General features: G+C 45.9%; 1 protein-coding gene across 1 annotated transcript in view; it reads left to right on the plus strand.

Moving 5' to 3' along the window:
• Window positions 1–27695, plus strand: part of LOC141476623 (E3 ubiquitin-protein ligase UHRF2-like) — a 187531-nt gene that overhangs the window by 109672 nt on the left and 50164 nt on the right. The window contains exon 4 of the mRNA XM_074165397.1: window positions 7311–7529. Coding sequence (XP_074021498.1) covers window positions 7311–7529 — 219 coding nt within the window. The remainder of the gene's footprint in view (window positions 1–7310; window positions 7530–27695) is intronic.

Raw genomic sequence — 27695 nt, forward strand, 5'->3', positions numbered from 1 at the left:
AATAAGTAAAGCAAAAGCCACGCACGCAAGCAAAGCAAAACAAGGAGTTCATTCCCTGCTTCCCATCGGAAAGCGGGTGTTCAGCCACCTCCAGGAAAGCAGGGCTCCATCACACGTAACGGTTACTTGGGAAGACAAACACCGTAACTCTGAACGTCCCCTCTTTCCTTCTTCTTCCCCAGCTTTATATACTGAGCATGACGTTGTATGGCATGGAATATCCCTTTGGTCAGCTGGGGTCAGCTGTCCTGGCTGTGTCTCCTCCCAACTTTTTGTGCACTCCCAACCTACTCGCTGGTGGCCGGTGTGAGGAGCAGAAAAGACCTTGACTGCTTAGCAACAACCAAAAACACCAGTGTGCTATCAACACTGTTCCCATTCCAAATCCAAAATGGCACTATACCAGCTGCTAGTAAGAAAGGCAACTCTATCCCAGCTGAAACCATGTCAAGCAGATATCCACCTGCAGCCTGTGGAGGACCCCACACTGGAGCAGGCGGATGCGTCCAAAGGAGGCTACGACGCCGTGGGAATGCCATGCTGGAGCAGGCTCCTGGCAGGACCTGCGAACCCGTGGGGAGAGGAGCCCACGCTGGAGCAGGCTTGCTGGCAGGATTTGTGACCCCATGGGGGACCCACGCTGCAGCAGTCTGTTCCTGAAGGACTGCATCGCATGGAAAGGACCCACACTGGGGCAGTTTGTGAAGAACCGCAGCCTGTGGGAAGGACTCATGTTGGAGAAGTTTTTGGAGAACTGTCTCCCATGGGAGGGACCCCACGCTGGTGCGGGGAAGAGTGTGAGGAGTCCTCCCCCTGAGGAGGAAGGAACGGCAGAGACAATATGTGATGAACTGACTGCACCCCTCATTTCCTGTCCCCCTGCGTCACTGAAGGGGGAGGAGGTAGAGAAATCAGGAATGGGGGGAAGGTGTTTTAAGATTTGTTTTTATTTTCTCATTACACTACTCTGATTTGATTGGTTTGATCAAATTTTAATTTAATTTTTCCCCAAGTCAAGTCTGTTTTGCCCATGACGGTAATTGGTGAGTGATCTCTCCTTGCCCTTATCTCGACCCATGAGCCTTTCGTTACATTTTCTCTCCCCTGTCCAGTTGAGGATGCGGAGTGATAGAGCGGCTTGCCAGCGTCCAGCCAGGATCAACCCACCACAGTCAAAGTTCAAGCAAACAGGGCAGAAGACCAGCTTGGCTGAACAGGGAACTCCTCATGGAACGCAAGAGGAAAAAGAAATTGTATGATCTCTGGAAGCAAGGTCAGGCTTCGCAGGAAAAGTACACAGCTGTGGAGAGCAGGGAGAAGACACAAAAGGCCAAAGCCCAATTAGAGTTGAAACTGGCCAGTGTTGTGTCAGATAACAAGAATGGCTTTTTTAAGTATGTTAATAGCAAGAGGAGGTCTAAGGAAAACATTGGACCGATACTTGTTGAAGATGGCCACCTGACTAATAGGGATGAAGAAGCAGCGGAGGCATTCAATGCATTTTTTTGCCTCGGTCTTTAATAATACTGATAGACTTTGGGCTGCCCGGTCCCCTGAGTCGGAGGACCACGAGTGTGAGAACAGTGACTTTCCATTTGTGGACACTGAAATTGTAAGGGACCAGCTGTATCAGCTGAATGTTCAGAAGTCCATGGGGCCTGTTGGGATTCATCTCAGAGTACTGAAGGAGCTAGCGGATGGTACGGCAGGACCCCTCTCGATCATCTGCCAAAGGTCTTGGGAGTCTGGGGAGGTCCCTGCTGACTGGAAGCTAGCCAACGTTGTTCCAATTTATAAGAAGGGCATGAGGGAAGACCCAGGAAACTACCGCCCTGTTAGTCTAACCTCAGTACCTGGAAAAACTATGGAGAAGATCATACTGGGTACTACTGAAAGGCATTTAAAGAATAATGCAATCGTCAGGAACGCTCAACATGGGTTCACAAAGGGAAAGTCCTGTCTAACTAATTTGATCTCCTTCTACGGTAAGGTCACCCACCTAGTGGATGAAGGGAAGGCTGTGGATGTAGTTTTTCTGGATTTTAGTAAGGCCTTTGATACTGTCCCTCACAGCATCCTTCTGGACAAGTTGTCCAACTGTGGCATGATGGGGTTCACAGCGCACTGGATGAAGAACTGGCTGAAGGGCAGAGCTCAAAGGGTTGTAGCGAATGGGGCTACATCTGGCCGGCACCAGTGGTGTTCCTCAGGGCTCAATTAAGGGCCAGTTCTGTTCAATATTTTTATCAATGATCTGTATGCAGGAGTTGAATGCATCATTAGCAAGTTTGCTGGTGATACCAAACTGGGAGGAGCTGTTGACTCTCTGGAGGGACAAGAGGCCTTGCAGAGGGATCTAGATAGATGGGAGCATTGGGCAATCATCAATGGCATGAGATTTAACAAATGCCCGATTCTGCACTTGGGATGGAGTAATGCCGGGCACAAGTATAGATTGGGAGAGGAGTGGCTGGAGAGCAGCCCCGCAGAAAGGGATCTGGGGGTGCTGGTTGACAGCAGGCTCAATATGAGTCAGCAGCGTGCCCTGGCAGCCAAGAGGGCAAACCGCATCCTGGGGTGTATCAAACACAGTATAACCAGCCGGTCAAAAGAGGTGATTATCCCGCTGTATTTAGCGTTGGAGCAGCCTCACCTTGAGTACTGTTTGCAGCACTGGGCCCCACAATTTAAGAAGGATGTGAAGGTACCCGAAGAGCTGGAAGGCATGTCCTATGAGGAGCGGCTAAGGAGTTTGGGTTTGTCTAGTTTGGAGAAAAGGAGGCTGAGGGGCGACCTCATTGCTCTCTACAGCTTCCTGAGGAGGGGAAGTGGGGAGGGAGGTGCTGAGCTCTTCTCCCTGGTATCCAGTGACAGGATGCGTGGGAACGGTTCAAAGCTGCATCAGGGGATGTTCAGACTTGACATTAGGAAGCATTTCTTTACCGAGAGTGTGGTCAAACACCGGAACAGGCTTCCTAGAGAGATGGTCGATGCCCCATGCCTGACAGTGCTTAAGAGGCATTTGGAAAATTCCCCTAGTAACGTGCTTCAACTTTTGGTCAGCCCTGAAGTGGTCCCCTCTCAGTCCTCTCCAGGCTAAACAGACCCAGGTCTCTCAGCCTTTCCTCATAAGAGAGGTGCTCCATTACCTTGATCATCTTTGTAGCCCTCCGCTGGACTCTTTCCAGCAGTTCCCTGTCCTTCTTGAACTGGGGAGCCCAGAATTGGACACGGTACTCCAGATGTGGCCTCACCAGGGCAGAGTAGAGGGGGAGGATGACCTCCCTCAACCTGCCGGCCACGCTCTTTTTAATGCACCCCAGGAGACCATTGGCCTTCTTGGCCACAAGGGAACATTACTGCCTCACGGTAAACTTGTTGTCCACCAGGACTCCCAGGTCTCTCTCTGCAGAGCTGCTTTCCAGCAGGTCAGCCCCTAACCTGTACTGGTGCATGGGGTTATTCCTCCCTAGGTGCAGGACCCTACACTTGCCCTTGTTGAACTTCATTACGTTCCTCTCTGCCCAAATTTCTGATCTGTCCAAGTCTCGCTGAACGGCAGCACAGCCCTCTGCTGTGTCAGCCACCCCTCCCAGTTTTGTATCATCAGCAAACTTGCTGAGGGTGCACTCTGTCCCCTCATCCAGGTCATTGATGAATATGTTGAACAAGACTGGACCCAATACTGACCCCTGGGGAACACCGCTAGTTACAGGCCTCCAACTAGACTCTGCGCCGCTGATCACAACCCTCTGAGCTCTGCCATTCAGCCAGTTCTCAGTCCACCTCACTGTCCATTCATCTAACCCACACTTCCTAAGCTTACCTATGAGGATGCTATGGGAGACAGTGTCAAAAGCCTTGCTGAAGTCAAGGTAGACAATGTCCACTGCTCTCCCCTCATCCACCCCAGCCAGTCATACCATCCTGGAAGGCTATCAGATTGGTCAAGTATGATTTCCCCTTGATGAACCCACGTTGACCACTCCTGATAACCTTCTTTTCCTCTACATGTTTAGAGATGACATCCACGATGAGCTGTTTCATCACCTTTCCAGGGATGGAGGTGAGGCTGACCGGCCTGTAGTTTCCCGGGTTCTCTTTCTTGACCTTTTTGAAGACTGGTGTGACACTAGCTTTCCTCCAGTCCTCAGGTACCTCTCCTGTTCTCCATGACCTTTCAAAGATGACGGAGAGCGGCTTAGCATTAACATCTGCCAGCTCCCTCAGCACTCGTGGGTGCATCCCATCCGGGCCCATGGATTTGTGGGTGTCGAATTTGCCTAAATGATCTCTAACCTGATCCTCCTCAATCAAGGGAGAGTCTTCCTTTCTCCAGACTCTGTCTTATCTCCAGGGTCTGGGATTCCCGAGAGCCGGCCTTAGCAGTAAAGACTGAAGCAAAGAAGGCATTCAGTAATGCCACCTTCTCTGCATCCTCTGTCACCAGGGCACCTACCTCATTCAGCAGCGGGCCCACATTTTCCTTAGTCTTCCTTTTTCTACTGATGTACTTGAAGAAGCCCTTCTTATTGCCCTTGACATCCCTTGCCAGGTTTAATTCCAAGTGGGCCCTAGCCTTCCTCGTTGCATCCCTGCATACTCTGACAACGTTCCTATACTTCTCCCAATTGGCCAGTCCCTTTTTCCACATTCTGTAAACTTCCTTCTTCCATCTGAGTTTTTTCAGAAGCTCCTTGCTCATCCATGCACGTTTCCTGCCTCCTTTTCCTGATTTCTTGCTCCTAGGGATATGCACAATCCATTACCATTCAGCGCTGGGCTTTTGGTATCTCCACTATCATCAACAGAGTCCGACCTTGAGGTCCCAACCATTTTGTTCTCACCCCTCTCCTTTCCCTATTCTGCAGCTACCAATGATCCCTAAGACTCACCTATTACAGAAACCTCTCCTTTTGCCACCTTCACAAGCTCTCGTAGGGACTACAGTGCGAGCATGTATTCCCTCTACCAACACCGTCACCACAGCTCTAATTTTAGGGTACTAGAACCAAATTTGTAAGAAAGAATTCTGAAAAGAGTAACTCAAATAACTACCTGCCGCTTGGCTTGTAGCCTAGACAGGATGCATTTTGTTCTTTTCTTGTAGATTGCCTCCTTTAACATCCTGCTACTCTGAAGAAGAAATCCCAATTCCCCATGACTCTTGGTTCACTATATTTTCAGTACAAATGGGAAAATATGGCTCATGGAATCCACTATTTTAATATTGCCAGATCAGTGATCTATCCCGTGGATCATCAACAATGGGCCTGGCAAGGAACGAAAGGATAGCAATCAGTAGACTTTGAAGCTTGCATCCCTGAGCCAGGTCTGGAGTTCATGTGTGAAGGAAATTCCTTTAGAACCTTTGATATGTGCCTTAATTCCTCTAGCAGACTCTGTAATTTCTCAATGGACCCCAGTGAACTGAGACGATACTCGTCTATGTCTGGAACAGCTGTGTTTCTTTACGATTTTCCTGTATATATTGACTCTGCATATAACCATACTTTTTGTTATTTAATCTATGTACCTGTTATTTTACAACCCTATCTGGATGTGATTTTAACTATACTGCCCCGATTATCACTTATCAAGTACTGTCAACTAATTATACCCTCTACCACCACATACATCACCCCTACCCCTATTATCTCGAATTGAACAGGTTTTGCCACATGAAGACTTACATTGACTATTGAAACATGCAAAGGAGCAGGCACAACAAATTTTAATAGATGTCCACCATGATATCACAGAGATCAAACAAATCCTGGAATGTGTTCAAAAAATAGTCAAGTATAGTTGGTGGGAATCCCTTCTAGGATGGTCTCCAACAGCTATGGGGATGTCCCACTTCATTCCCCTAGATTTTATACTTATTTTGGGTGGTTTCTTACTTGTTCTAGTCATATTATATATTCGTACTTGGCTTCTGGCTTGCATTATTCTGATGGTTTCTTGACGCATCGCCTTATTGACTGCCTTGATTCTAACCCTTCATCACTCCATGACCAAAGTCCCCTCCGCACCTGACACCCTTGGGAAGGTGGGAGGCATTGACATCGTTCTTGGCCTTACGCCACCATGACAAGATGACCATCCTTTCCCCCGCTGAGTTGCGTAAGCATGGGTGGAAACGGGGGACTAGTATTGCCTTATATGGTATTTCTGGGTCCCATGCACACCAAGGATGGAACCGGCATAGAGGGGAAAGCAGATGTGGGATGTGATGATTGGTTAACAAGTCCAGATAATGCTTCCACGACTAATAAAAGAGGAAAGTCTGACCAGGCAAGTATCGTCTCAGCATGTTCATCATGGTCTATTGAGAAATGACAGATTCCGCTAGGGGAATTAAGGCACATATCAAAGCTCACTCTAAATTAGCTGGTTTGCGTTGGGGGGGGAAATAAGTTTTCTAGTTAAAAAAAAAAAAATCTAATAAAAAAACCAAAATCCCATAAATGTCTTTTAGTGAACTGTCTTTTTTTCTTTCTTTCTTTCTTTCTTTCTTTCTTTCTTTCTTTCTTTCTTTCTTTCTTTCTTTTCTTTCTTTCTTTATTTCTTTTAATTCTCAACCTTTACTGTATCTCATTAAGAGAAATCCTGAAGTAATGATTTAAGATAATAGGATTCTAATTTTGTAACTGAAGAGAGAAAAGACTTTAAAAATATTACCTGCCATGTATATTAGAAATAGTCCTGATTTTGGTTATGCGTTTCTGCAGTTAAACATTTTTTAAACATTGTTTGGTAAATGGAATGTGGACTTGTGAAATCTTCAGCACAAGATTTTTTTTATACATGCTGTTTGTAGGGTCGATTTTTTTTTAATGAGCTAACATTGTCTTAGCTGTTTTTATTGATATTGGTGGAAATGTGACAAATGTATGAAAGCCAAGTTTAACTAAATTGAGCAGTTTTGAAGATTTGGGTTTCAATCTTTGTTGCTTTTTCACTGTTGGCTTAATTGGGTCTTTTGACTTTACTGAGAACAGATTTAATCTGTGCCTGTGTGGAAACTTGAATTTATAAAAAGAAATCATCAAATGCTCATGGATTTTTTTTTCCTTTGGCTTGCTGGATGCTTTTTCCACTATGAGATTAGTCAACTCACTAGTCTGCATTTAGACTAATATAAAATTTAGAAAAAACATATTAGATTAAATTTTTAAACCGAGTTAAGGATTAACACTCCCAAAAGTTATTTTGAATATCGTGCTTCTGAAAAACATTGTCTTTAACTTATGTCTTACTACTTTGGGAATACTAATTGTCACTTCTGTTTGGTTTTGCCTTTCAAGGTATCCAGAAAATGGCATAATAGAAATGGACACCAAAAATCTTCGACCACGAGCAAGAACCATACTGAAGTGGAGTGAACTAAAAGTGGGTGATGTGGTGATGGTTAACTACAATGTTGAGGATCCAGAAGAAAGAGGATTCTGGTTTGATGCAGAAATTACCTCTCTGAGAGAAATTTCAAGGACTAACAAAGAGGTTCATGCTAAAATTCTGCTGGGGTAAGATTTCTTTGACAAATATTGAAAGTCTATTTACATTCTTAAACAAGCAAATAAAACCTAAAGCTTTTAGGTTTTGTTTGCTACTCATCATTAGATTAACATTAACATACTGTATTTCCACAGCTTAGCCAGAGCTGGGGTTCGTGTGTGAAGGAAATTCCTTTAGAACCTTTGATATGTGCCTTAATTCCCCTAGCGGAATCTGTCATTTCTCAATAGACCATGATGAACATGCTGAGACGATACTTGCCTGGTCAGACTTTCCTCTTTTATTAGTCGTGGAAGCATTATCTGGACTTGTTAACCAATCATCACATCCCACATCTGCTTTCCCCTCTATGCCGGTTCCATCCTTGGTGTGCATGGGACCCAGAAATACCATATAAGGCAATACTAGTCCCCCGTTTCCACCCATGCTTACGCAACTCAGCGGGGGAAAGGATGGTCATCTTGTCATGGTGGCGTAAGGCCAAGAACGATGTCAATGCCTCCCACCTTCCCAAGGGTGTCAGGTGCGGAGGGGACTTTGGTCATGGAGTGATGAAGGGTTAGAATCAAGGCAGTCAATAAGGCGATGCGTCAAGAAACCATCAGAATAATGCAAGCCAGAAGCCAAGTACGAATATATAATATGACTAGAACAAGTAAGAAACCACCCAAAATAAGTATAAAATCTAGGGGAATGAAGTGGGACATCCCCATAGCTGTTGGAGACCATCCTAGAAGGGATTCCCACCAACTATACTTGACTATTTTTTGAACACATTCCAGGATTTGTTTGATCTCTGTGATATCATGGTGGACATCTATTAAAATTTGTTGTGCCTGCTCCTTTGCATGTTTCAATAGTCAATGTAAGTCTTCATGTGGCAAAACCTGTTCAATTCGAGATAATAGGGGTAGGGGTGATGTATGTGGTGGTAGAGGGTATAATTAGTTGACAGTACTTGATAAGTGATAATCGGGGCAGTATAGTTAAAATCACATCCAGATAGGGTTGTAAAATAACAGGTACATAGATTAAATAACAAAAAGTATGGTTATATGCAGAGTCAATATATACAGGAAAATCGTAAAGAAACACAGCTGTTCCAGACATAGACGAGTATCGTCTCAGTTCACTGGGGTCCATTGAGAAATTACAGAGTCTGCTAGAGGAATTAAGGCACATATCAAAGGTTCTAAAGGAATTTCCTTCACACATGAACTCCAGACCTGGCTCAGGGATGCAAGCTTCAAAGTCTACTGATTGCTATCCTTTCGTTCCTTGCCAGGCCCATTGTTGATGATCCACGGGATAGATCACTGATCTGGCAATATTAAAATAGTGGATTCCATGAGCCATATTTTCCCATTTGTACTGAAAATATAGTGAACCAAGAGTCATGGGGAATTGGGATTTCTTCTTCAGAGTAGCAGGATGTTAAAGGAGGCAATCTACAAGAAAAGAACAAAATGCATCCTGTCTAGGCTACAAGCCAAGCGGCAGGTAGTTATTTGAGTTACTCTTTTCAGAATTCTTTCTTACAAATTTGGTTCTAGTACCCTAAAATTAGAGCTGTGGTGACGGTGTTGGTAGAGGGAATACATGCTCGCACTGTAGTCCCTACGAGAGCTTGTGAAGGTGGCAAAAGGAGAGGTTTCTGTAATAGGTGAGTCTTAGGGATCATTGGTAGCTGCAGAATAGGGAAAGGAGAGGGGTGAGAACAAAATGGTTGGGACCTCAAGGTCGGACTCTGTTGATGATAGTGGAGATACCAAAAGCCCAGCGCTGAATGGTAATGGATTGTGCATATCCCTAGGAGCAAGAAATCAGGAAAAGGAGGCAGGAAACGTGCATGGATGAGCAAGGAGCTTCTGAAAAAACTCAGATGGAAGAAGGAAGTTTACAGAATGTGGAAAAAGGGACTGGCCAATTGGGAGAAGTATAGGAACGTTGTCAGAGTATGCAGGGATGCAACGAGGAAGGCTAGGGCCCACTTGGAATTAAACCTGGCAAGGGATGTCAAGGGCAATAAGAAGGGCTTCTTCAAGTACATCAGTAGAAAAAGGAAGACTAAGGAAAATGTGGGCCCGCTGCTGAATGAGGTAGGTGCCCTGGTGACAGAGGATGCAGAGAAGGTGGCATTACTGAATGCCTTCTTTGCTTCAGTCTTTACTGCTAAGGCCGGCTCTCGGGAATCCCAGACCCTGGAGATAAGACAGAGTCTGGAGAAAGGAAGACTCTCCCTTGATTGAGGAGGATCAGGTTAGAGATCATTTAGGCAAATTCGACACCCACAAATCCATGGGCCCGGATGGGATGCACCCACGAGTGCTGAGGGAGCTGGCAGATGTTAATGCTAAGCCGCTCTCCGTCATCTTTGAAAGGTCATGGAGAACAGGAGAGGTACCTGAGGACTGGAGGAAAGCTAGTGTCACACCAGTCTTCAAAAAGGTCAAGAAAGAGAACCCGGGAAACTACAGGCCGGTCAGCCTCACCTCCATCCCTGGAAAGGTGATGAAACAGCTCATCGTGGATGTCATCTCTAAACATGTAGAGGAAAAGAAGGTTATCAGGAGTGGTCAACGTGGGTTCATCAAGGGGAAATCATACTTGACCAATCTGATAGCCTTCCAGGATGGTATGACTGGCTGGGGTGGATGAGGGGAGAGCAGTGGACATTGTCTACCTTGACTTCAGCAAGGCTTTTGACACTGTCTCCCATAGCATCCTCATAGGTAAGCTTAGGAAGTGTGGGTTAGATGAATGGACAGTGAGGTGGACTGAGAACTGGCTGAATGGCAGAGCTCAGAGGGTTGTGATCAGCGGCGCAGAGTCTAGTTGGAGGCCTGTAACTAGCGGTGTTCCCCAGGGGTCAGTATTGGGTCCAGTCTTGTTCAACATATTCATCAATGACCTGGATGAGGGGACAGAGTGCACCCTCAGCAAGTTTGCTGATGATACAAAACTGGGAGGGGTGGCTGACACAGCAGAGGGCTGTGCTGCCGTTCAGCGAGACTTGGACAGATCAGAAATTTGGGCAGAGAGGAACGTAATGAAGTTCAACAAGGGCAAGTGTAGGGTCCTGCACCTAGGGAGGAATAACCCCATGCACCAGTACAGGTTAGGGGCTGACCTGCTGGAAAGCAGCTCTGCAGAGAGAGACCTGGGAGTCCTGGTGGACAACAAGTTTACCGTGAGGCAGTAATGTTCCCTTGTGGCCAAGAAGGCCAATGGTCTCCTGGGGTGCATTAAAAAGAGCGTGGCCGGCAGGTTGAGGGAGGTCATCCTCCCCCTCTACTCTGCCCTGGTGAGGCCACATCTGGAGTACCGTGTCCAATTCTGGGCTCCCCAGTTCAAGAAGGACAGGGAACTGCTGGAAAGAGTCCAGCGGAGGGCTACAAAGATGATCAAGGTAATGGAGCACCTCTCTTATGAGGAAAGGCTGAGAGACCTGGGTCTGTTTAGCCTGGAGAGGACTGAGAGGGGACCACTTCAGGGCTGACCAAAAGTTGAAGCACGTTACTAGGGGAATTTTCCAAATGCCTCTTAAGCACTGTCAGGCATGGGGCATCGACCATCTCTCTAGGAAGCCTGTTCCGGTGTTTGACCACACTCTCGGTAAAGAAATGCTTCCTAATGTCAAGTCTGAACATCCCCTGATGCAGCTTTGAACCGTTCCCACGCATCCTGTCACTGGATACCAGGGAGAAGAGCTCAGCACCTCCCTCCCCACTTCCCCTCCTCAGGAAGCTGTAGAGAGCAATGAGGTCGCCCCTCAGCCTCCTTTTCTCCAAACTAGACAAACCCAAACTCCTTAGCCGCTCCTCATAGGACATGCCTTCCAGCTCTTCGGGTACCTTCACATCCTTCTTAAATTGTGGGGCCCAGTGCTGCAAACAGTACTCAAGGTGAGGCTGCTCCAACGCTAAATACAGCGGGATAATCACCTCTTTTGACCGGCTGGTTATACTGTGTTTGATACACCCCAGGATGCGGTTTGCCCTCTTGGCTGCCAGGGCACGCTGCTGACTCATATTGAGCCTGCTGTCAACCAGCACCCCCAGATCCCTTTCTGCGGGGCTGCTCTCCAGCCACTCCTCTCCCAATCTATACTTGTGCCCGGCATTACTCCATCCCAAGTGCAGAATCGGGCATTTGTTAAATCTCATGCCATTGATGATTGCCCAATGCTCCCATCTATCTAGATCCCTCTGCAAGGCCTCTTGTCCCTCCAGAGAGTCAACAGCTCCTCCCAGTTTGGTATCACCAGCAAACTTGCTAATGATGCATTCAACTCCTGCATACAGATCATTGATAAAAATATTGAACAGAACTGGCCCTTAATTGAGCCCTGAGGAACACCACTGGTGCCGGCCAGATGTAGCCCCATTCGCTACAACCCTTTGAGCTCTGCCCTTCAGCCAGTTCTTCATCCAGTGCGCTGTGAACCCCATCATGCCACAGTTGGACAACTTGTCCAGAAGGATGCTGTGAGGGACAGTATCAAAGGCCTTACTAAAATCCAGAAAAACTACATCCACAGCCTTCCCTTCATCCACTAGGTGGGTGACCTTACCGTAGAAGGAGATCAAATTAGTTAGACAGGACTTTCCCTTTGTGAACCCATGTTGAGCGTTCCTGACGATTGCATTATTCTTTAAATGCCTTTCAGTAGTACCCAGTATGATCTTCTCCATAGTTTTTCCAGGTACTGAGGTTAGACTAACAGGGCGGTAGTTTCCTGGGTCTTCCCTCATGCCCTTCTTATAAATTGGAACAACGTTGGCTAGCTTCCAGTCAGCAGGGACCTCCCCAGACTCCCAAGACCTTTGGCAGATGATCGAGAGGGGTCCTGCCGTACCATCCGCTAGCTCCTTCAGTACTCTGAGATGAATCCCAACAGGCCCCATGGACTTCTGAACATTCAGCTGATACAGCTGGTCCCTTACAATTTCAGTGTCCACAAATGGAAAGTCACTGTTCTCACACTCGTGGTCCTCCGACTCAGGGGACCGGGCAGCCCAAAGTCTATCAGTATTATTAAAGACCGAGGCAAAAAAATGCATTGAATGCCTCCGCTGCTTCTTCATCCCTATTAGTCAGGTGGCCATCTTCAACAAGTATCGGTCCAATGTTTTCCTTAGACCTCCTCTTGCTATTAACATACTTAAAAAAGCCATTCTTGTTATCTGACACAACACTGGCCAGTTTCAACTCTAATTGGGCTTTGGCCTTTTGTGTCTTCTCCCTGCTCTCCACAGCTGTGTACTTTTCCTGCGAAGCCTGACCTTGCTTCCAGAGATCATACAATTTCTTTTTCCTCTTGCGTTCCATGAGGAGTTCCCTGTTCAGCCAAGCTGGTCTTCTGCCCTGTTTGCTTGAACTTTGACTGTGGTGGGTTGATCCTGGCTGGACGCTGGCAAGCCGCTCTATCACTCCGCATCCTCAACTGGACAGGGGAGAGAAAATGTAACGAAAGGCTCATGGGTCGAGATAAGGGCAAGGAGAGATCACTCACCAATTACCGTCATGGGCAAAACAGACTTGACTTGGGGAAAAATTAAATTAAAATTTGATCAAACCAATCAAATCAGAGTAGTGTAATGAGAAAATAAAAACAAATCTTAAAACACCTTCCCCCCATTCCTGATTTCTCTACCTCCTCCCCCTTCAGTGACGCAGGGGGACAGGAAATGAGGGGTGCAGTCAGTTCATCACATATTGTCTCTGCCGTTCCTTCCTCCTCAGGGGGAGGACTCCTCACACTCTTCCCCGCACCAGCGTGGGGTCCCTCCCATGGGAGACAGTTCTCCAAAAACTTCTCCAACATGAGTCCTTCCCACAGGCTGCGGTTCTTCACAAACTGCCCCAGTGTGGGTCCTTTCCATGCGATGCAGTCCTTCAGGAACAGACTGCTGCAGCGTGGGTCCCCCATGGGGTCACAAATCCTGCCAGCAAGCCTGCTCCAGCGTGGGCTCCTCTCCCCACGGGTTCGCAGGTCCTGCCAGGAGCCTGCTCCAGCATGGCATTCCCACGGCGTCGTAGCCTCCTTTGGACGCATCCGCCTGCTCCAGTGTGGGGTCCTCCACAGGCTGCAGGTGGATATCTGCTTGACATGGTTTCAGCTGGGATAGAGTTGCCTTTCTTACTAGCAGCTGGTATAGTGCCATTTTGGATTTGGAATGGGAACAGTGTTGATAGCACACTGGTGTTTTTGGTTGTTGCTAAGCAGTCAAGGTCTTTTCTGCTCCTCACACCGGCCACCAGCGAGTAGGTTGGGAGTGCACAAAAAGTTGGGAGGAGACACAGCCAGGACAGCTGACCCCAGCTGACCAAAGGGATATTCCATGCCATACAACGTCATGCTCAGTATATAAAGCTGGGGAAGAAGAAGGAAAGAGGGGACGTTCAGAGTTACGGTGTTTGTCTTCCCAAGTAACCGTTACGTGTGATGGAGCCCTGCTTTCCTGGAGGTGGCTGAACACCCGCTTTCCGATGGGAAGCAGGGAATGAACTCCTTGTTTTGCTTTGCTTGCGTGCGTGGCTTTTGCTTTACTTATTAAACTGTCTTTATCTCAACCCACAATTTTTCTCACTTTTAATCTTCTGATTCTCTCCCCCATCCCGCCGTGGGGGGAGCGAGCAAGTGGCTGGCTGTGTGGTCTTAGTTGCCCGCTGGGGTTGAACCATGACACTGCTCCGCTGTTAACCTCCATGGGCTGCAGGGGGACAGCCTGCCTCACCATGGTCTTTACCACAGGCTGCAGGGGAATCTCTGCTCTGGCACCTCCTCTCCCTCCTTCTTCACTGACCTTGGTGTCTGCAGAGTTGTTTCACATATTCTCACTCCTCTCGCCGGCTGCAGTTGCTGTTGCACAGGTGTTTATTTTCCCCTTCTAAATATGTTATCACAGAGGCGCTACCACCATCACTGATTGGGTCAGCCTTGGCCAGCGGTGGGTCTGTCTTGGAGCCAGCTAGAATGGGCTCTATCAAACATAGGGGAAGCTTCTAGCAGCTTCTCACAGAAGCCACCCCTGTAGTCCCCTGCTACCAAAATCTTGGCACACAAGCCCATTACAATAACACAATGGGATTGCCTGATCCCGTGCTTCTAAAAGGTGGTTCCTAAAGACTGACCGGCACTCATGGACTCCTAAGCCCTCAAAAGCAGATCCTCAGGGGGCACTGATAAATAGCTCCCTGAATAGCTTAAAGTTTGCTCTCCTGAAGTCCAGAGTAGCAACTCTGCTGTCCTTTTTTCTCGTTACGCTGAAAATTTTAAACTCAGCCTTTTCATGATCACTGTGGCCAAGACAGCCACCTACCAACACATCCCCCACGAGTGCTTCGCTATTCACAAGCAGCAAGTCTAGGAGGGCATCTTTCCTAGTTGGCTCACTGAGTACTTGTGACAAGAAGTTATCACCCACAATCTTCAAGAATTTCCCAGACCTGCTCATCACAGCAGTATGATATTCCCAGTTTATGCCTGGGAAGTTGAAATCTCCCATAAGGACAAGGGCTACCGATCCAGAGATTTCTCCTAATTGCCTATAGAATAACTCATCAGCGCTTACATCCTGGCTGGGCGATGGGTAGTAGACGCCCACTGCAACATCTCCTTTTTTTTTTTTTTTTTCCTTCCCCCTAATCCTCACCCAGAGGCTCTCCACCACACCATCACTAACTGTAAGGGCTGTACAATCAAACCTCTCCCTTACGTTTAGTGCGACACCTCTCCACCTTGCCTGCCCTGCCTATCCCTCCTCAACAGCCTGTAGCCCTCCATCCCAGCACTTCAATCATGGCACTCATTCCACCAAGTCTCACTAATACCGATGGGAACGGACCAACGCTTCCAGTTCATCCTGTTTGTTTCTCATACTGCGTGCGTTGGTGTACAAGCATTTCAGATACGCTCCTGAGCCCTCCGTGCTCCCAGGAGCAGTGCAAATGTTCCCACTAGCGTTGCCACCCTCAGGCGGTGCCATGCCAACCCTTGGCTTACCTTCAGCTCTCCTGTTGGTATCCCCTTCCCCCATCGATTCTAGTTAAGTTCATTTCTGATGCTGCACAGTAAAAAGAGGCTTCCACCATAAAAATAGTGCTAGCTTTTAAAACTATATGTTTTAATCAGGTCACAGCACAGGTTTAAAAGATGAAAAGAAAGCAGCTACTACCTGGAGACAACTGCTATTAAAAACACTGTTTCTTTTTAAGAAATATTAATGTGAATGATAAATCTTAAATTAATTCCCTATCATTTATTTATTTCTGGGAATTTTAACAAGCACACACATGCTTTTTAGTATTAAAGTCCTATAACAAATAGCATAGTTTGTTAGACCCTAATGGCAAAACTCTAATCTTATCAAGGAAAGTACGACTTGGTCGCTTTCCAACATGCCGATATCATAGAACCATAGAATGGTTTGGGTTGGAAGGGACCTTAAAGATCATCAAGTTCCACCCCCCCCCGCCATGGGCAGGGACACCTCCCACCAGACCAGGTTGCTCAAAGCCTGGCCTTGTGAAATTTTTTTTTTTGTTGCAGAGCCTGGATTATGACATAGCATTATAGTCCAACAGGCTTTCAAAAACTAAACCAGATGAGTTTAATATACTGATTAGACTTAGCCCCTATCTTGCAATAAAACTTTTTGCAGAATTATGTGGAGAATCACGGAAAAAGCGAAGGTAGCATATAGCGTTGGGAGATCCAGTTTACTTCAAAATTGAAGCAGGACTTAAACTTCAGAATACTAAAGAAGATGATAGATAAAAATGAAGTAGAAATAGAGTTTATGCCCACAGTAGAAAAATCTACTGAAAACTAACTGCACACAGTATATATAAGTGTGGCTAGAAAGATAACCAATATACATTGAGAAGATTCTGATGTTGTTATCAAGCAAATGACTTAAACAAGTGTGACTTATAGCATTTCTGGTACGTAAGAGTTACTCAACACTAAGAGCTGTATTGTCTCAGATTCAGTTCTGTGCCATCTTTCTTATCCCAGTAAGAACTCTGAAAAGAATCTTTTGCGATATATTACTGATGCACTTTGAGTATTTTTATCCTTCACAGCTATTCCATCTCTGTTCTGAGATGCATCCAATGAAAAGAATCTAAAGAAAGAAGATTATTGGGCAGCACGAATAGATTAAGATCACATATCAAAACCAGGCACCCAAAATATCCCATTTTATAGACAGAAGAGAAAATAGCTACTCTCCAGAAAAGAAAAAAGAAGGTAGTTATCACTGAGTTTCTTCTGTTACTGCCTGCTCAGAGACTTAAGTTGAGAAACCTTCCTTTGGAGGAACAGATAGCTTAAAAAGGGAATCTCTCAGAATCCAGTTTTCCGGTCCCATGTGTAGAATGTTGTAAAGAAGATTTGACTTTATGTTTTCAAAAGATTCTTGATGCTTCAAGAGGCCTTTTACATACCTCTCTAATGGATGCTGCTTCCCAGTGCATATCTGAAGGTCTATTGTGAGGACAGAATTTCTTCTTCTAAAATGAATTATTTTTCAGATGGCAACAGAAAAAAATTCCTAGAAATCATGCAAATTCTAGAATGGAACATCCAACTGCCAAACAATCAGGCTTTTGAAAGTGAATTGGTTTTTTTTTTTTTATAAATCTTCCATCAGCTCTGAACTACATGTCTTCCAGGAGTTTATTAAGAAATTTAACAAAAACAAAGCACGCTTGGGAGCCCTTCTCTTCTCTCATTTGTGCTTGACTTCTGAACTTCCAGACCACAGGAGAACTGTAAAGAAACAACGTTCATCCTTATTACTCCATGCTTTTCTCTGGATGCCAAGTTAGTCCTGAAGTCATTATATGAGAAGTTGTAGTCATTTTTTACCTTCCTCTCTTCCAGCACAGACATGCATCTGATCTCAGATATTATTATCAATTTAAGAAAAAAGTTCCTGATTTACAAAAAAAGGAAAAATTCAAAGTGACGTGGTTTAAGGAAAGTATAATTGTAACATTTTCTTTAGAAAAAAACCCACATGTAACCTTTTAACCATTCACCTCATGAACTTAAAAAGCCAATCTACTTGAAAAATCAAGACATTCATCTGGTTTTAGTCTAAATCAATACCTCTGTTATCTAGAAGCTGGATCAAGGATAAAAAACAAGGATGTTCTTATGTACTGCAAAAACCACACTGTTTACATGACTTCTCTCTATTTATTCTACAAATTTTAGCAATGGGGTGCTCTAACTTTATAGATATGAGCGCAAAAAGTGTGTCAGCTGAATATATCTTTCCCCTCTAGGTCTCACAATTTCTGCCCAACATGCAGGAAGTCTCATTATTAAAAGACTACCAGGTGCAGAGGCTTTTACAGTTGTTACCACTCACCTTAAGCCTGGTCAAAGGAATCCTTTCAATAGGCTAAGACACACCAATATTTATATTCAATGGGACATGGGAGGGAAGCAGCTAGCATTCATATTTGTCCATACCCAACATCACAGACTGAACATCCAGATACTTTTTTATAAGTGGAACACCATTTGTCACAAGCCTTTGAGACTCAGTCTAACTCACACTTTTGGAATCCTTTCTAAGTACATTAAGCACTATAATGCCGTTCCTCATTGCATCGTGTAAGGAATAAATTGTAATTTTATAGTAAACTTTTTACCTCAGATATATCCAATACTGTAATTCCACAAAAAATAGTATATTTTCCATGTTATGACCTCCACCATCTAGACTATTTCTCTCCTTCCCTTTCACTTGTCCCAAATAACAAACCAAAATAAGCATAGAGAAAATAGATTCAATTTAGGTAGTGCTACTTACTCCATGTCAAATTTCATCCTATATTTAAGCATGTTATTTATATGAATGACCACAATGTTAAATTAAAACCTACACTCTCAAATATACAAGATGAGTATGTAACTAAGGCAGCAGAAAATGGGAATATGCAGGGATATGTAAAACAAGCTAAAACAAGAGAAAAAACCCATACTCTTAAAAAGGCTCAAGAACTAAGAAAATACTGTAAAACTTTTCAGTTTTCTCACTTTCACTAAAGAATCTGTGTCAGTAAAACCTGAATTAAAAAATATTGCTAGATACAACTATGTTTAGTAAGGGTGTTTTCTTATTTATTGACTTTCTTTTAAAATCCTATGGTGATCCTCAAGAGACAAGAGAAGTTACATGCAGTAATTGTGCAGCATCAAGGCCTTCTGTTTCTCACTCTGCCCCCACAGCAAGCAGGCTAAGTGTGTGCAAGCAGTTGGGAAGAGACACTGCTGGGACAGCTGACCTGAACTGACCAAAGGGATATTCCATGCCATGTGACATCGTACTCAGCAATAAAAGCTCAGGGAAAGAGGAGGAAGGGGGGGGACGGACATTTGTGGTTGCGATGTTTGTCTTCCCAAGCAACCGTTATGTGTGCTGAGGCCCTGCTTTCCAAGAAGTGGCTGGATATCTGCCTGCTGATGGGAATTAGTGAAGGAATTCCTCTTTCTGCTTGGCTCGCACGCGCAGCTTTTGCTTCACCTTTTAAACTGTATCTCGATGCATAAGTTTTCTTGCCTTCCTTCTACTTTCTCCCTGTCCTGTGGGAGAGGGGAGTAAGCGAGCGGCTGTGTGGGTAACTTGGCTGCTGGCCAGGGTCAACCCACTATACTCCCTGTGACAATACAGGCTGCGGAGTGACTGGCTGGGTAGCGGCTCTGCAGAAAAGGACCTGGGGGTCCTGGTAGACAGCAAGCTGAACACGAGCCAGCAGTGCGCCCTGGCAGCAAAGGTGGCCAGCAGCACCCTGGGCTGCATCAACAAGAGCATAGGCAATAGATTGAGGGAAGTGACTATTTCTCTTTACTCGGCACTTGTTAGATCATATCTGGAATACTATGCCTGATTTAGGTCCCTCAATGCAAGGAAGATGTTGACAAGCTGGCGTTAGCCCAGTGGAGGGCTAGCAAGATGGCTGTCAAGATGTGCTCTGTGAGGAGAGGCTGGGGGACTGGGCTTGTTCAGTCAGGCGAAGGAAAAGCTTGGCAGGGGGATGGTGGTGGTGGCAGCTAATAGCAGCCTTTCAGTACCTACAAGGAGGTTGGTAGGACCTCTTAGCATGATCTTCCCCCCCCTCCCCCAAGAAAAACACACAGTCATGCTCCAGAATAAATAAAGCTGATTAAGGCTCTCGACTACAGCGGTGCGAGATATATTATGTCAGACAACATTCAATTTCCTCTTGAATGTTTGAATGAATGTTTGATTTCACCACCACCACCACCACCACCCCCTTTTTCTGCGTATCAGAAAATACAGCTGGGTATCAAACGATCTTTGCCGTAACACGGAGTCTCGGAAACAAAGCGTAGGTCTACTCCATGTTCCCAACCCCATCTCAAAACATTACAACAGACTTGTCCTTCAGCTGTAGCCTTCCTGGTGGATGGTTTTTCTAGACTGGATAATAAAACAAGCAGTGAAGGAGAACCAGTCTAGATACTGAGATGATCTCAGTGAGGATTTGAGCAGCTGTCAATCTGTGTCAAGCAAACCCCATAGTCTTCTCCGTAATGCAAGAAAGACGTTTTGATGGCTTTATGGGCACCAGGCTTATGGTCTCCATCTGCAGAGACATGCGGTTTCCCAAAGCGGAAAAAGAAACTGCTTCCATCTCTGGCAGGAATGCTCCTGTTGTGGGCAAGGAGCCTAAAGCCCTTCAGCCAGGGTGAAATCATCTGCTGTAGGAGATAGAAGGGAGGAGAAAAGAGCTACTTTATTGAAGAACACAGTAAGAAAAGGCTTGATAAGAAAAGGCTGTCAAGCATCCGGGAACAGCAACCATGCACGGAAGAAATAGGAACTAATAGCAGAATATGAACCTCAAAGAAAAAGCACAAAGAGATGGCAAATAGGATAAGAACATCTGGAACTGGGAACTGAAGGACGCACAGTACACACTACCCTATTTATCAATGTATTCTTCCTCCCTTGTGTTTGATACGTGTGCTCTACAGAGACCAAAAAGGCAAAAAGACTAATGTCTGAAGCCAGTATTATGAGTGCATGCACAACCACCCACCGTGTGAATGTGCGTGTTAATTACCATTCAAAGAACAAAGAAGTGGGATGTTGAAAGGTAAATACAAAGTGTCACAAATGATGCCCTGTGTTTTGTCATATGTAGGCCGTTAACTTTTACCGAAGTCTCTGTTAGCTGATAAATGCATAGATCTTGCTTGCTAGGAAGTTTTAAAATAACTTTTCTCCCCGTAAGCTCAAACTTTTAACATTTCAGTCCAATCAAGTGAATCACAGAATCACAGGATGATGTGGGGTTGGAAGGGACCTCTGGAGATCATCTAGTCCAACCCCCCTGCCAGAGCAGGTCCGCCTAGAGCAGGCTGCACAGGAACGTGTCCAGGCGGGTTTTGAATGTCTCCAGACGCGGAGACTCCACCACCTCTCTGGGCAGCCTGTTCCAGTGTCCTGCCACCCTCAAAGTGAAGAAGTTCCTCCTCATGTTTAGATGGAACTTCCTGTGTTCAGGTTTGTGCCCGTTACCTCTTGTCCTGTCACTGGGCACCACTGAAAAAAGACTGGGCCCATCCTCTTGACACCCACCCTTTAAGTATTTATAGCCATTGATCAGATCCCCCCCTCAGTCTTCTCTTCTCCGGACTAAAAAGACCCAACTCCCTCAGCCTTTCCTCATAAGAGAGATGTTCTAGCCCCCTAATAATCTTTGTAGCCCTTTGCTGCACCCTCTCCAGCAGTTCCCTGTCCTTCTTGAACTGGGGAGCCCAGTACTGGACACAGTACTCCAGATGGGGCCTCACCAGGGCAGAGTAGAGGGGGAGGATAACCTCCCTCGACCTGCTGGCCGCACTCTTCCTGATGCACCCCAGGATGCCATTGGCCTTCTTGGTCACAAGGGCACATTGCTGGCTCATGGTCATCCTGTTGTCCACCAGGACTCCCAGGTTTTTTTCCTCAGAGCTGCTCTCCAGCAGGTCAGCCCCCAACCTGTCCTGGCGCAGGGGGTTATTCCTCCCCAGGTGCAGCACCCTACACTTGCCCTTGTTGAAGTACATCAGGTTCCTCTCTGCCCAACTCTCCAGCCTGTCCAGGTCTCGCTGTATGTTGGCACAGCCTTCTGGTGTGTCAGCCACCCCTCCCAGTTTTGTGTCATCAGGAAACTTGCTTCATCCAGGTCATTGATGAATATATTGAAGAGGACTGGACCCAGTACTGACCCCTGGGGAACACCACTTGTTACGGGCCTCCAACTAGATTCTGTGCCACTAATCACAACCCTCTGAGCTCTGTCTTTCAGCCAGTTTTCAATCCACCTCACTGTCCATTCATCTAACCCATACTTCCTAAGCTTACCTATGAGGATGCTGTGGGAGACGGTGTCGAAAGCCTTGCTGAAGTCAAGGTAGATGACATCCACCGCCCTCCCCTCGTCTATCCAGGCTGAAGAAGGTAACTTAGAGGATAGGGGGCTGTGGGAACAAGTTCCTGCCCGACGAAGCAGGCGCGTCTCCCCCTTAACTCCCCCACCTCCCCAGGTACCTTTAAAAAACAAATATGAGGCTCTGCAAAGGGAACCCAATCATGACGGGAAGGGTAATTCACTGTCTACAAAGGTGTCGCCAGGGTTAAGTCATACTAAACCCAGCATTAAAACATGCTCAGGTCAGAAAAAAAGACGGGTCATTGTTATAGGCGACTCCATCCTGAAGGGACCGGAAAGCCCGATATGCAGACCTGACCCGCTTCTCAGGGAGGCCTGCTGCCTCCCTGGGGCCCGGGTTAAAGACATAAAAAGAAAACTTCCTTCCCTGGTAGGCCCCACAGATTATTACCCCTTACTCATTTTTCAGGCAGGCAGAGACGAGCTATTAACAAGAAACCCAAGGGCAATCCAAAGAGACTTCCGGGCCTTGGGACAAGTGGTCAAGGGGTCGGGAGCGCAGGTAGTGTTTTCCTCTGTCATCCCAGTCGCAGGGAAGCACGAGGAAAGTAACAAGAAGAGCCAGCAGATCAATACCTGGCTCCGAGCCTGGTGTCAGAGGCACAACTTTGGGTTTTTTGAGAACAGGAAGGTCTACATGACACCAGGCCTACTGGAGACAGATGGGGTACACCTGTCTCTAAAGGGGAAGAGGGTCTTTTCACAGGAGTTGGCAGGCCTCATCAAAAGGTCTTTAAACTAAGTTTGAAGGGGGAAGGGGGGGAATCCATCAGCAGAGACGCAAGGGTCATCAATGGATTAGGAACTATGTCTGAGCCTGGGAATGGTCAGGTAGAAGTTAGGCCTTCCTACACCAAAAAGGTGGTGGGACCGGTAGCCCAGCCAAAGTGCTTTTACACTAATGCACGCAGCATGGGCAACAAACAGGAGGAGCTGGAAGCCATCGTGCGGCAGGAAAGCTATGATGTAGTCGCCATCACGGAAACATGGTGGGATGACTCGCATGACTGCGGTGCTGCAATGGATGGCTACAAACTCTTCAGAAGGGACAGGCAAGGAAGGAGAGGAGGTGGGGTCGCCCTGTACGTTAGGGAGGGTTACGAGTGTCAAGAACTAATTGAGGGTAATAGTAGGGTCGAGTGCCTATGGGTAAGAATCAGGGGGAGGGCCAGCAAGGCTGATATCGTGGTGGGAGTCTGTTACAGACCGCCCAATCAGGATGTAGAGGTAGATGAAATATTCTGTAAGCAGCTGGGAGAGGTCTCAAGATCGCTTGCCCTTGTCCTGGTGGGTGACTTCAACCTACCAGATATCAGCTGGGCACACAATACAGCTGAGAGGGAACAGTCTAGGAGGTTCCTGGAGTGTGTCGGGGATAACTTCCTGACACAGCTGGTGAGGGAGCCGACTAGGGAGGGAGCCCTGCTGGATCTGCTGTTTGTGAATAGAGAAGGACTTGTGGGGGATGTGACAGTTGGGAGGCCGTCTTGGGCACAGTGACCATGAAATGATAGAGTTCTCAATTCTCAGGGAAGCAAGGAGGGGAGCCAGCAGGACTGCCACCATGGACTTCTGGAGGGCAGACTTTGGTCTTTTCAAGAGCCTGCTCGACAGAGTCCCCTGGGAGGCAGCCCTGAAGGGCAAAGGAGTCCAGGAAGGCTGGACGTTTTTCAAGGAGCAAGTCTTAAAAGCGCAGGAGCAGGCCGTCCCTGTGTGCTGTAAAGCGAGCCGTCGGGGGAAAAGACCGGCCTGGCTGAACAAAGAGATATGGTCACAACTCGGGGGAAAAAAGGAGAGTTTATGGTCTTTGGAAAAAGGAGCAGGCCACTCAGGAAGATTACAAAGGTGTTGTAAGGCTATGTAGGGAAAAGATTAGAAAGGCCAAAGCCCAACTAGAACTTAACCTGGCCTTGGATGTTAAAACCAATAAAAAGAATTTCTATAAATATATTAGTAAGAGGACTTGTTACTATTAGTTAGTTACAATTAGTAACAAGGACTCGGGAGAATCTCCATCCTCTATTGGATGCGGGAGGTAACATAGTGACAAAGGATGAGGAGAAGGCTGCGGTACTTAATGTCTTCTTTGCCCCAGTCTTTAGTAGTAGAGTAGGTTCTTCCCTGAGTACCCAGACCCCTGAGCTACCAGATAGGGGCGGGGAGCAGAATGAAGCCCCTGTAATCCAAAGGGAGGTGGTGAGGGACCTGCTCCAACACCTGGATATAAACAACCCCATGCAGCGCTACAGGCTTGGGGAAGCGTGGCTGGAGAGCTGCCCGGCGGAAAAGGACCTGGGGGCATTGGTCGACTGTCGGCTGAACATGAGCCAGCAGTGTGCCCAGGTGGCCAAGAAGGCCAACAGCATCCTGGCCTGTATCAGGAACAGCGTGGCGAGTAGGACTCGGGAGGTGATCGTCCCCCTGTACTGGGCACTGGTGAGGCCCCACCTCGAGTGCTGTGTCCAGTTTTGGGCCCCTTACCACAAAAAAGACATTGAGGTGCTGGAGCGGGTCCAGAGAAGGGCAACGAAGCTGGTGAGGGGTCTGGAGAGTAAGTCTTATGAGGAGAGGCTGAGGGAGCTGGGGTTATTCAGCCTAGAGAAAAGGAGGCTGAGGGGAGACCTTATCGCTCTCTACAACTCCCTGAAAGGAGGTTGTAGAGAGGCGGGGGTCGGTCTCTTCTCCCAAGTCGCAGGCGATAGGACAAGGGGAAATGGCCTCAAGTTGCGCCAGGGGAGGTTCAGACTGGATATTAGGAAAACTTTTTACACGGAAAGGGTTATTAAGCATTGGAATGGGCTGCCCAGGGAAGTGGTTGAGGCACCATCCCTGGAGGTATTCAAAAGACGGGTTGACATAGCGCTTAGAGACATGGTTTAGTGATGTGTTTGTTTGTTTTTGTCAGAGTTAGGTTGATGGTTGGACTCGATGATCTTAAAGGTCCCTTCCAACCTAGACAATTCTATGATTCTATGATTCTATCCATCCAGTCATGTCATCGTAGAAGGCTATCAGGTAAGTCAGGCATGATTTCCCCTTGGTGAATCCGTGTTGACTACTTCTGATAGCTTTCTTTTCCTCCATATCTCCATGACGTAATGCTTTAAGATGGTCACTGGCTAAGAATACAAACCTGTGTGTCGTGGTTTTGGCTGGGATGAAGTTGACTTTCTTACTAGCAGCTGGTATAGTGCTATGTTTTGGATTTGGGGTGAAATTAGTGTTGGCAAAACACTGATGTTCTGGGTTGTTGCTAAGCAATCAAGGCCTAGTTTCTGCGCCTCACACCGCCCCGCCAGCAAGCAGGCTGGGGGGGCACGAGAAGCTGGGAGGAGACAAAGCCAGGACAGCTGACCCCAGCTGACCAAAGGGATATTCCATGCCATACAACGTCATGCTCAGTATATAAAGCTGGGGAAGAAGAAGGAAGGGGGGGATGTTCGGAGTTATGGTGTTTGTCTTCCCAAGTAACCGTTGCGCGTGATGGAGCCCTGCTTTCCTGGAGGTGGCTGAACACCCGCTTTCCGATGGGAAGCAGGGAATGAACTCCTTGTTTTGCTTTGCTTGCGTGCGTGCGCGCCTTTTGCTCTACCTATTAAACTGTCCTTATCTCAACCCATGAGTTTTTCCTCACTTTTACTCTTCTGAATCTCTCCCCCATCCCGCCGTGGGGGGAATGAGCGAGCGAGCGAGCGAGCGGGCGGCTGCGTGGTTCTAGCTGCCCACTGGGGTTAAACCATGACACTGTGACAGATCGTGTTATAGGAAGACTAAGATGACTGCATGTACTGGAAATGCTAGATCTTAAGGTACGCATGAAGCAAAATTGATGTTTTGTAAGCATAGGTACACCTATGCAAGTCAGATCAGCTTGACTATAGTTTCTACTTCACAGGTAGTTTCTCCCTCAAATCTTTAACTCACATAAAATGACGCTATCTACAAAAGAGGAACATAATTTAACTCCAATAATTACAAACGTACTCTCAAATTTTTGCCCTTTGCTCAATTAAATACTTCTGTGATGTTACACGACTTGCCAATCTTAGAACCAGGTCTCTGAAAGTATACCATGATGCATATCTATCATTTTAGAGACTTTTTTTTTTATGAATAGTTCAGTTGAAAGGGACCGGCAACGATCATCTAGTCCAACTGTAATGATACTGGGTGACTAAAGTTGTGAGAAAGTTCTGAATTTATGTATTTCAATATTTTTTTAAGTAAATTTTTGCTTTCAACACTGCAGCTATCTTTTGTGTGTATGTGTGTGTGGACAAACATATCTGCAGATAAAAATTGATGGTTGCAGATATAAAACTGCATTTGAACTCCACGTTCAGACAAAAGCTATATTATCCTCCAAGGTAAGCATATAAAGAAAAGTTGTATCTAGTATTGCCAAGAGCAGCTAAAAGATGTTCGGCTTAAGTCTTCAACATTCTTGTTTTTTCCCTAGCAAAACCGGTTTAAATTAAAAATTAATTATTAAAAACAACAAGACTTGAAATCGATACTTAAAAAAACATTTTGAAAACTTGAACTGAATTTATCCTCAACAAGACTAATACTGAATATGCTTCTGTGTAAACTAAACGTATGTTCCTTTACCTTTAATCTCACATGCCAGTGCGATATTTTTGTTGTTCTCTGTAATAAAAAATTCTCATTGATGCCATTGGTTTAGAAGCTTAGTTAGCTGCTTCAGCAAATTAAGGCAGCATTAAAAAACTAAGATCCAACTTATGTGAATGCATCAGCACAAAAGCTGGTGATGAGCAATCCCTGCAAATCCCACTGAGTTTATGGCACAAGGCCTCTACTCTAGCACATCTGTCGTAGGTTCTGAAATTTGCTTGTACCACAGATTTTAAAAAATAAAAAATCCCTTTGTACCCTCACTCCAGCTCAGAACTGATTTTATGTTCCCAGTCACCAGGTTCTCTACAAGAAACCTCTACATGAAATGCAGACCTGTCATCTCATGCATAAATATTACTTTTAAACCAAAATGTAAACAATTCAAGCACCAGAATTTGCTGCCATGAAACACTTGTTTAGACTTCAATGGAAGGAACTGAATATGAGCAGAGTAGTTTTTAAAGAAAATATTAACTTATATTTTACATAGAAAACCCAATGCATAGTTTCCTTTCCTTAGAGATAGGGATTCTGAGTTTCATAAAGTCAAGATAAAGTTAATACTTCACAGGAATTTGTGAATAAAAGAAGAAAAAAAGAAACAAACTCATTACTGTCAGGATATTCATTATATCTGACTGAAAGACATTATGGCTTTTTAATATTTCTTTCCTTGGTTGCAATATTGAACTTGCTCTCTCTGATTCCAAGTTTCTTCAACAAAATTCTTTGTTTATACACACCAAATCATAACATATGATGTCCTCAAAATAATAACAGAAGCACTTACTCATCATACTTGATATGATAAATAGCTTCTTCATCAGTGTCCATGCAGTCTGAGTAAGATGTGGATGGTGTACTGTCCAAATAATTTGCATTCTCTCTAGAATGATCTTGACTTAAGTTTCCATTAGTCCTTTTGTAAGAATTGCCACTCTTTACTTGAGCTTTACCATTCTTCTGTCCTTTTGTTGCTCGAGTAACATTTTCTATATGAGCTTCAAACCAGGCTCCAATGCTGACATCACGGGCATCCACCAATTCGT

Source organism: Numenius arquata, chromosome W (genome assembly GCF_964106895.1).
Source record: "Numenius arquata chromosome W, bNumArq3.hap1.1, whole genome shotgun sequence".
NCBI classification, from domain to species: Eukaryota; Metazoa; Chordata; class Aves; order Charadriiformes; family Scolopacidae; genus Numenius; species Numenius arquata.